General features: G+C 52.2%; 1 protein-coding gene across 3 annotated transcripts in view; it reads left to right on the top strand.

Annotated features, from left to right (window-relative positions):
* Window positions 1–6,379, top strand: part of AMPD2 (adenosine monophosphate deaminase 2) — a 19,314-nt gene extending 12,935 nt beyond the window's left edge. For all 3 annotated transcript variants that reach the window (XM_027856742.1, XM_027856741.1, XM_027856744.1), the window contains 9 exons: window positions 551–745; window positions 878–1,009; window positions 1,525–1,688; window positions 2,062–2,188; window positions 2,284–2,447; window positions 3,014–3,134; window positions 4,214–4,387; window positions 4,638–4,748; window positions 5,017–6,379. In XM_027856742.1, the coding sequence (XP_027712543.1) occupies window positions 551–745; window positions 878–1,009; window positions 1,525–1,688; window positions 2,062–2,188; window positions 2,284–2,447; window positions 3,014–3,134; window positions 4,214–4,387; window positions 4,638–4,748; window positions 5,017–5,226 (1,398 nt within the window). In that variant the 3' untranslated portion in view covers window positions 5,227–6,379. The remainder of the gene's footprint in view (window positions 1–550; window positions 746–877; window positions 1,010–1,524; window positions 1,689–2,061; window positions 2,189–2,283; window positions 2,448–3,013; window positions 3,135–4,213; window positions 4,388–4,637; window positions 4,749–5,016) is intronic.
* Window positions 6,380–9,364: the final 2,985 nt, after the last annotated feature.

Raw genomic sequence — 9,364 nt, 5'->3', positions numbered from 1 at the left:
CTCTCCCTCTCTCCATCCCTTTCCTGTTTCTTCTTCTCCTCTTCCTCTCTCTCTCCCTGTCTCTCCCTTTCTCTCCCCCTCCTCCCTCCCTCCCTTCTCTCTCCAGTCTCTTCTGTCTCCGTCCATTCCTTGTCTCCTCTTCTCCTCTCTCTCTCCCTCTCTCCATACATTCCTTGTCTCCTCTTCTCCTCTCTCTCTCCCTTTCTGCATACCCTGTCTCTTTCCTCTTCTCCCCTCTTTCTTCTCTCCTCTCCCTTTTTTCCAAATCCATCCCCATCTGACACACTTCCCACTCATCCTTCTCCACCAAGTGCATGCATGTATAGCATGAGAAGATCTCTTTCTCCTTCACTTCTTGGAGAGGGGGACAGGTTTTTCTCACCTGAGGCTGTCCTGTCCTGTCCTGAGGCAGGATTTTGCCCTCCTGGGGTCTGCTAGGACAGATCCTGCCCTTTGAGCCAAGGACGTTTCCAGCTAGCTCCCTAGGGCTGCTCTCCCCCACCGCATCCCTTACCATTCAGTGACCCTTCTGCACCCCTGTGGTGTCCAGGTGGACACACACATCCATGCCTCGTCCTGCATGAACCAGAAGCACCTCCTTCGCTTTATCAAGAGGGCCATGAAGCGGCACCTGGAGGAGATTGTGCATGTGGAGCAGGGCCGGGAGCAGACACTGCGGGAGGTCTTCCAGAGCATGAACCTCACGGCCTATGACCTGAGTGTGGACACGCTTGACGTACACGCGGTAGGTCCCAGGGCAGAGGGGGAGGGGCCTGGGCCTGGCTAGGAAAGGGCCATGGGCTTGTGCTCAGGGATCTGGCGGCTGGCTCTGGGTGGAGGGGACTCTGAGATGTGTCTGGCCTGGCCTGGCTCCTAGGATCGGAACACCTTCCATCGATTCGACAAGTTCAACGCCAAGTACAACCCCATTGGGGAGTCCGTCCTTCGAGAGATCTTCATCAAAACAGACAACAGGGTCTCGGGAAAATACTTTGCCCACATCATCAAGGTACGGGTGTTATTTATAATAATCATAGCTCCCAGTAAGGTGTAAAGTGCAAATTTACAAATATTATCTCATTCGATCCTCGCAGTGACCTTGGGAGGTAGATGCTATCATTATTACACTCATTTTGCAGATGAGAAAACTGAGGCTGAGAGTGGTTGAGGCAGCTGGCTGGCACAGTGGATAGAGCGCCAGGCCTGGAGTCGGCTCATACTAGCTGCGTGACCCTAGACAAGTTCCTTGACCTTTTTATGACTTAGTTTTCTCATCTGTACAATGGGGATAATAATAGCATCTACCTCCCAAGGTTGCTGTGAGGATCAAATAATACCTAAAAGCAAAATGTTTTGCCAGTCTTAAAGGCCACATAAATACGAGCTATTATTATCATTATCATTTATTACCATTATCTTTTGTTATTATATTTGCCCAGGGTTACACAGCTAGTAAGTGTCTGAGGCAGAATTCGAACTCAGATTTTCCTGACTCCACGTCTGGTATCTCTGTTTCTCTCACAGGAGGTGATGTCGGACTTGGAGGAGAGTAAGTACCAGAACGCAGAGCTGCGTCTCTCTGTGTACGGGCGCTCGAGGGACGAATGGGACAAGCTGGCACGCTGGGCCGTGGGACATCGCGTGCATTCTCCCAACGTGCGCTGGCTGGTGCAGGTGCCCCGGCTTTTGTGAGTGCCCCCCAAATGACGGAGGAAGGGGACGCTTCAAAGTGGTCGGGCGCCGTCCCTCTGAGAAGCCTCTGTCCGTTCCCAGGCCCCAGCTTCTTCCTGGGGAGCGAGATTGACCATTCTGGGGCAGCCGAGTGGCCTGTCCAGTTCTGAGTGCATCAAGGGCCACGGCTTGGGACACTGAGCTTCCTGTCCTTCTTCTGGGGTAGGGGTGTACCCTGGGCAGCTTCCAGAACATGGTGGATGGATCTGCCATCCACAGTTGGTCTCAGGCTTCTAGCCTGTACCACCTCACGGCTTAGGAGTCCTAAATCGACCTCCAGTAAGATGCCCTCCTCTCTGATGTGTTCCCCTCCTCTCCACCCCCATGTAGTGACGTCTATCGCACCAAAGGTCAGCTGGCCAACTTCCAGGAGATGCTGGAGAACATCTTCCTGCCACTGTTTGAGGCCACGGTGCACCCCGCCAGCCATCCAGAGCTGCACCTCTTCTTGGAGCATGTGAGTGTCTGGAGGTCTATTAGAGAGGTCACCAGGGCCACTGGTGGGGAAGTCTGACCCTCTGTCCCCTCCTCTCTCCTATGCCCCATCCCCAGGTGGACGGCTTTGACAGTGTGGATGATGAATCCAAGCCTGAGAACCATGTGTTCAATCTGGAAAGTCCACTCCCTGAGGCCTGGGTGGAGGAGGACAACCCTCCCTACTCCTACTACTTGTACTATACCTATGCCAACATGGCGGTGCTCAACCACCTGCGAAGGTGAGGTGGGAAGTGGTGGTGGCGGGGTGGGGTCCTCTCCAGCCTCATCATTTCATTCCTGGTGTCTGGAGATACATGATACTTTACAGTTTACAAAACACATCTCTTCCATGATTATGAGGTGTTTTTAAGAAGGTGAAGCTTAAATTTCTTCCAAGTCATAAGGCCAGTTAGTAATAAGGAGCTCAGGTCTTCAATCCCAGTGTTTTTTTCCTGCTACACCAAGATGCTTTTCACACATCCCAAAACTGAGATTTACCAACTCCCCTTTCTCATCTTCTGTTCCATGGCCAGGACTTGTTTTTATCCTAGGCTGGGTTCCCTTCTCCCCATAAACTCCACCTTTGCCTCTTCCTCATAGGCCTCACCCATGGGATTCTTTCTGTGGCCCTCCCTTCTTTGTCCCTTGTACTTCTACCCCTGCCACACTCTGAGAGCCTATGGTTTAACCTCTAAGCTATTCTCCCATGGGGGGAGGAGTTCCAGGGCTTTTCAGGCATGAGGAGCTGTGGATCCTAGGTAGGGATGCGGCTGTAACCTTGATGTTATCCTGTCCCCCAACACAGACAGCGGGGTTTTCATACCTTTGTGCTCCGGCCCCACTGCGGGGAGGCAGGACCCATCCACCATCTGGTATCAGCCTTCATGCTGGCCGAGAACATCTCCCATGGGCTGTTGCTTCGAAAGGTCAGTCAGATTTGAAGCCTATACCCTCTCTTTTGTCCGACCAGTACCCCTTTCACCCTTCTCATTCAATAGATGGAGCAACCCATACCCCTATCAACAACTAAGACCCCCAACTACCTACCCCATCCCCAGCTTTCTCAACCAGTATCCTCAACAATCAATACTCTTTACTCATCTCAGACAGTACGACCAGCAAACCAATACTCCTTTTTCTCATCCTTCTCAACCAATACCTTCAACACCTCCCATTACCCCATTCCTCACGATAACCAATAGCACCCGCACTCTCCATTTTCTCAGTCAATACCTCTGACCACAAATCAGTATCTCTTGCTCCTCTCACTTCGCCCTCAGTGACACTCCTGGTGTGATCTGCCCTGCTAAGACCAACACCCTTATTATCACCCACCACTTTACTTAATTAGCACCCCCCAACAGCCAATAATACCCCAACTGGCCTTTCTCAACCAATAAAACTCCCAAAAACAGTACCTTGAACTCTTCCAAATAATACCCCTCTCCTACATTGCTTCCCTCTTTCAACAAAATCTCACAATGAGGCCCCAATCCTGTCCCTTTCCCCCTAAATCCTCCACAACCAACACGGCTTAGAATGCCTCACTATGATGAACTCCCATAATCCATTCCCTACCACCCTGCTCACTAATATTGTCAGCTTCAATTTCTTCCTGAAGGTTCCCTCTACTAGTTCTCCCATGCTTTCCCTTTATCCAGCACCTGTCAGTTCTAACCACCTGAAACTATGCCCTAAGGAGCTGTAGCCCCCACAGACTAGACTTATATAGAGCTCGAAGGTACCCTAGACTAGTCGAACTCCCTCATTTTACAAATTAGGAAACTGAGGCCCAGTGATGTGACTTTTCCAAAGTCACACAGGTAGTAAGGATTTCCCCGTAAGTGGAATTTGAACCCAAGACTGTGCTATAGCTCTTACCCTAAAACCTATGCCTTGTGCTGTAGTCCTGCCCGAAAGCCAGTGACCTCAACTTGCCATCCCCTCCATCCCAGCAGCACTGGGGCAGGCAGGGCCCCCGACACCTTCTTTCTCCCTCTCCCAGGCTCCAGTCTTGCAGTACCTGTATTACCTGGCTCAGATTGGCATTGCCATGTCCCCGCTCAGCAACAACAGCTTGTTTCTCAGCTACCATCGCAACCCGCTGCCCGAGTATCTTTCCCGGGGGCTCATGGTCTCGCTCTCCACGGATGACCCCCTGCAGTTTCATTTCACCAAGGTCAGAGCCCAGGCCACGTCGGCCAGTTGGGTTATGGAGGGCTGGTGCTGCCCTCTGCTGGGAGACAGCAGCACTGCTCCTCCTTCACCCTCCCGCCCCTGGGTGCTCCTTTTCCATCCTGACGGTGATGGAGACCAGGGTCCTGGCTTCTGTCCACTCCCCCTGAGCCCCTTTCTGTGCTGCTGGCGTCTGGGGACAGGGCCTGGAGGGCTGGCAGGGGTGACTCCTTAACAGGCTTTCTGATCCCTAGGAGCCTCTGATGGAGGAGTATAGCATCGCCACTCAGGTGTGGAAGTTGAGTTCTTGTGACATGTGTGAGCTGGCCCGAAACAGCGTCCTCATGAGTGGCTTCTCGCACAAGGTAATGACCGATGGGTCCTCATGGCCCTCATGGGGTATCCCCGCCTTGGCTCTTGTGGCCTCAAGGACCCAGGAACGTGTGGGGAAGCAAGCCGAGGGGAGCACCTGACCCTTCCAGAGAAAAGGATCAGATGCTCCCAGAAGACCTGACATCTCTCTACACCCTGCACCTGGGAAGTTGGGGGCTGCTTTGCTCTACTCTCCCCTTCCCATGGGGTTGGATCTGTGTAGCCCTCCCTGCCTAGTGAATCTCCACCTCTCCTTCTCAGGTGAAGAGCCACTGGCTAGGGCCCAATTACACCAAAGAGGGCCCCGAGGGCAACGACATCCGCCGCACCAACGTGCCAGACATCCGCGTGAGCTACCGCCACGAGACGCTGTGCCAGGAGCTGGCCCTCATCACGCAGGCGGTGCAGAGTGAGACGCTGGAGCCCATCCCCGAGGAGGCTAGCCTCACCATGAGCCCAGGGCCTCACTGAGCCTGGGCCAATGGCCTGACACCTTGTGGTGTCCTCTGTCCTGTCCTCTCTATTTTCCTCCGTCTTTGTGCCTTCTCTGTTTGACTCTGTCCCCATATGTCTCTACTTCTTTGCATGTCTCTGCTTGTCTCTCTGTCCTCTGGTCTGTGCCGCCTCCAATAGTAGGAGGGGATTGTTGGCCCGTATACTTCTGGTCACTGGGCCCAGAGACCCTGCTGCTGACTTCTTTTTGACTCTGAATTACGTCTGTCATAACGCACCAGGGCTGGGCCCTGGCACTGCCCTTTGTAGTGGGCAGCCTGAAAGGTAGCTCCTCCCTTCTGCCCGTCACTCCAGGGTGTCAGAAGCCTGGAAGCTAAGCCTCATTCTGTTGTGAGAAGGGATGTTTCTGGAGGAACCTTTCCCTGGGGCCCTGTGCCCATCTAATGGCTGGGGAGCTGGGTTTTCTAGAGCTTCTCGGCCACGTGGGACAGGTGCTGTGGTTCCATGCCCACAGACACTACCTGGGTGGGTACCCAAGTTGGTCAGGACCCGGGCACCAGCATGGTCTTGCTTACACATCCTGGCAAGTGTGATGATGTCTTGTCAGAAGACGGGGCTGCTGTGGGCACCTCGGATGAGGGCTGGAGCCTCACCGGTTGTTAAGCTGGGTGGGCTCCTTCCTCCTCAGGTTACTGTTGCCGTCACATGGCTAGCCAAAGGCTTGTCCCTTCCCTCCCATGCCCATCTCCGATTGGGGTGCGCTGGGGTGGGGGGGAAGGGAAGGCTGAGGACCTGATTTAGGTTCTAGGATCAGGCCGGGTGCCCAAAGACGGTACTATGGCCGCTTCCATCCTTGCCGCCCACCCAGACAAGCTCGAGCTGTGGTTTTTTGTGCCACTGTGAGGGGGGAGGAAGGGGAGAGGAGGGACCCTGCTTCAGCCTAAGCATTGGGCATCAGGGGAAGCAGGGGAGGGCCCAGGCACACCCAGGTGGCCTTGGAGAGAAAGAGAGCATCCCTGGGTAGGCTCCCATTCTCGCCTCTCTTCTCCCTACCCTTGTCGGTGTCTTTGTCACTGGCCAAGCTGGAACTGTGTTTTTCATTGCTGTGAAATGTGAGATTTCAAACCAGTCCCTCTCCAAAGCATGAAAAAAATAAAGATTATTTAAGTAACCTGGTCTCTGGGGGAGGCGGAGATGGGCTTTGTGCGTGTGGGGAGTGGGGCACAGGATCATGAATTTACAATTGGAAGGCACTCGAGAGGCCGCTGTGTTCATTTTACAGATGGGGAAACAGATTCAATCTTGCTTAGGGGTCACAATTTGTGGCAGAGGCAGGATCTGAACCCATGTTTTCCTGATGCCAGGTCCAGTATCCTCTCCTTTACACCATGCCTGGGCTCCTGCTGCTTCCCCCACTCGCTGCCCTACCCTGGGGTCAGAGTGGACGTGGGGTTGGATTGTTGGGCACAGGGGGGGACATGGCCACTTTGGGTTACAGCTGGTGGGGAGATTTCAGGATGAGGGAGGCAGTACAGTTAAAGGCAATAAGGAGAAGATGGAAATGAGGGAGCTGGTAGGTTTGTTTAGAGGAGGGAGGGCCTTTCCCCTTCCTGCTCTGATAACAGTAGTTGTATATAATTCTTTTAGCACATGGACAGGCCTGGGAGGTGAAATAAGAGCCACCATTTTATGATATTTGAGCCTCACAACAAACCTATGGGGTAAGCGGAGGCAGAAGCATTGAGTTGGAAACAGCTTGGTACAGTGCAGAGAGCACTGGCTTTGGAGTCAGAGGACCTGGGTTCAGATCCTGCTTCGGTCACTTGATGGTGTGACCTTGGACAAAACAATCTCCGTGGGGCTTCCATCTCCCGTCTGTTGAATGCGGGGGTTGGATGACAACTAGATGGCCTCGGAGGTCCCTTTCAGCCTTTAGATTTAGGGTACTGTAAAGGTACCTCCCGTGGTCATGGACTTCAACTCTTAACTGCTGGGTGAATCCTCTCTCCAGAGGTGACTTACCCAAAGCTACCCAGTTAAGAAGTATTTCTGACTCCCAAGACTCCATCCCACCACCGGTCCTTCTCTAGCCTCAGTCTACCGAGTTTGCAGAATTCTTCCCTCACTCACCCCCTAGTGTCCAGTAACTACTGGCCTCCAACCATCTGGCGTCTGCTCCCTGGGCTCAATTACTGTAAACCAACAATTGATGAAGGTTTGTTAGGTCTGATGGCGCCGTCTCCCTACCACCGCCATCTTGTCCCCTTTCCCTCAGTCTAAAGGAGGAAGAAGTAAAGATCTTATTGTGCTCCACTCCCTCCCGATCTAGTCCATAAACGCCTTCTCACCTGTCAGAATTGACACTGGAGATACCCTCACCCCTTAGCCCCTCTCCCAAGCTCTACCTGGACTTTAAAGCCCATCCGCCAATCACAATCCCCTCCCCGCATTTTTCTGTCCCAGCTGTACCCTTTGGTTTACAGTTTTCCTTCTAGCTCCTCGGCATCCTTGAGGGAGAGGACAGTGGTAAGAGAACCTTGGAGGGAAGTTATGCAGAGCCCTACCTTGAAACAACCCTAGGAGCTCTGCGATTCTATCCAGACCCTTGGACTCCACCACGGGACTGCCTGAGGGACAGGTGTGCAGGAGAAATCCACGAAGGGGAATCTGGGGGCTGAGGGAAGGGTCAGGGCACAATCCCATCACCTGAGGAGAAGGACTGCCTTTGATGGGACTGCTGTGAGCGTTGTGTGTCTCCAGAGAGCTTCAGCTCCCACAGGGGCACCTCCAAATAATGGTGCTGTTAATCACCTGACAAACACTTAGTAACCATCCAGTATGTACTAAGAGCTGTGTTGGGCGCTGGAAAGACAAGAGTGAAATGCTCCCTGCCTTAGAGAAGTTTACATTTTGTTCTGCGCTAAGGTTTACAGAGATTTCTCTCGCAGCTTTGTCAGTAGGTAGTGAATTATTTTTCTTTCCCATTTTGCAGATGTGGAAACTGATGTTTAGGTTAAATCACTTAGAAGCCTAACTTTAAAGTGGGAAGGGACCTTAGAATTTGTCATGCTCATTTTACAGATGAGAAAGGGGTTAAATGACCTGACCAAAGTCACCTAGATAATGGGTGGCACGGCTGGAGTTTGAACCCAAATCCTCTTAAGTCTTCAGTTCTTTCCTCTATACCAAGCTACCTCATTAGATTTGGGAGGGAGAGAGGGGAGGGGAGGAAGGGTAGACCTTAATCTCAAGGTGCCCAAAGCAGAATGTGTATGCATCTCATGTACATGCCACTTGGGAACTCTTCTGCCTTTCTCTCACAGTCTTTGATTTATCTCTTTTAGGGAGTATTTTTTATTCACAAGGATAATGAAACAGAGACCTTAGGATTTAGATACGGCAGATCGGGATGCAGGAATCCTAATTGCCGGTCTCAGACTACTAGAGCCTCTAGTTTAGAAGACCCTGGAGGGCTCTGACAGAGGAGGAGTTTGGAAGAATGTAACCCTTTCTGCAGTCACTTGCTTTCCCTAGAGACTTGCTCATTTCACAGATGGATATCCATAGTTCTTTGCTCCTGGTATAGCCTGGTTCCTTCATAGCATCCTTCCATCTCTATGTCCCTCTTCTTCAGGAATCCTGAGGTGTTCTTGGAAGTTCAGATATTGAATTCAGATGCTCTCATCCTCCTGGGCCCCAGGTCAGACACCGGGTATCAGGATTTAGCACTCATTATAGGATAATGTGGGCAGCCAGGTGGCACCTAAGTGCCTTGCCTGGAGTCAGGAAGATTCTCCTCTTCCCAAGTTCAAATCTGGCCTCAGCCGCTTCCTAGCTGTGTGACCCTGGGCAAGTCATTCAACCCTGTTTGCCTCAGTTCCCTCATCTGTCGAATGAGCTAGAGAAGGAAATGGTATCTTTGCCAAGAAAACCCCAGATGGGGCCATGAAGAGTCAAACACGACTGCAAAATGACTGAACAACAAACAACATACGAAAATGCCACATTTGTGCCTTTGCATGCACTTTTGCCAAGGAATGTGGGCTCCTTCCTGAACTATGGCCTCACTTTGGACTGTACTGTTCTGGACCTCAGTTTACTGGGCTGGAAAATGAGGGTTCTGGATTAGAAAGGTATAACATGCTTCAGTGGAAAG

Source organism: Vombatus ursinus, unplaced genomic scaffold, assembly GCF_900497805.2.
Source record: "Vombatus ursinus unplaced genomic scaffold, bare-nosed wombat genome assembly UNPS02011613.1, whole genome shotgun sequence".
NCBI classification, from domain to species: Eukaryota; Metazoa; Chordata; class Mammalia; order Diprotodontia; family Vombatidae; genus Vombatus; species Vombatus ursinus.
This window is presented reverse-complemented; position numbering and strand designations above follow the sequence as displayed.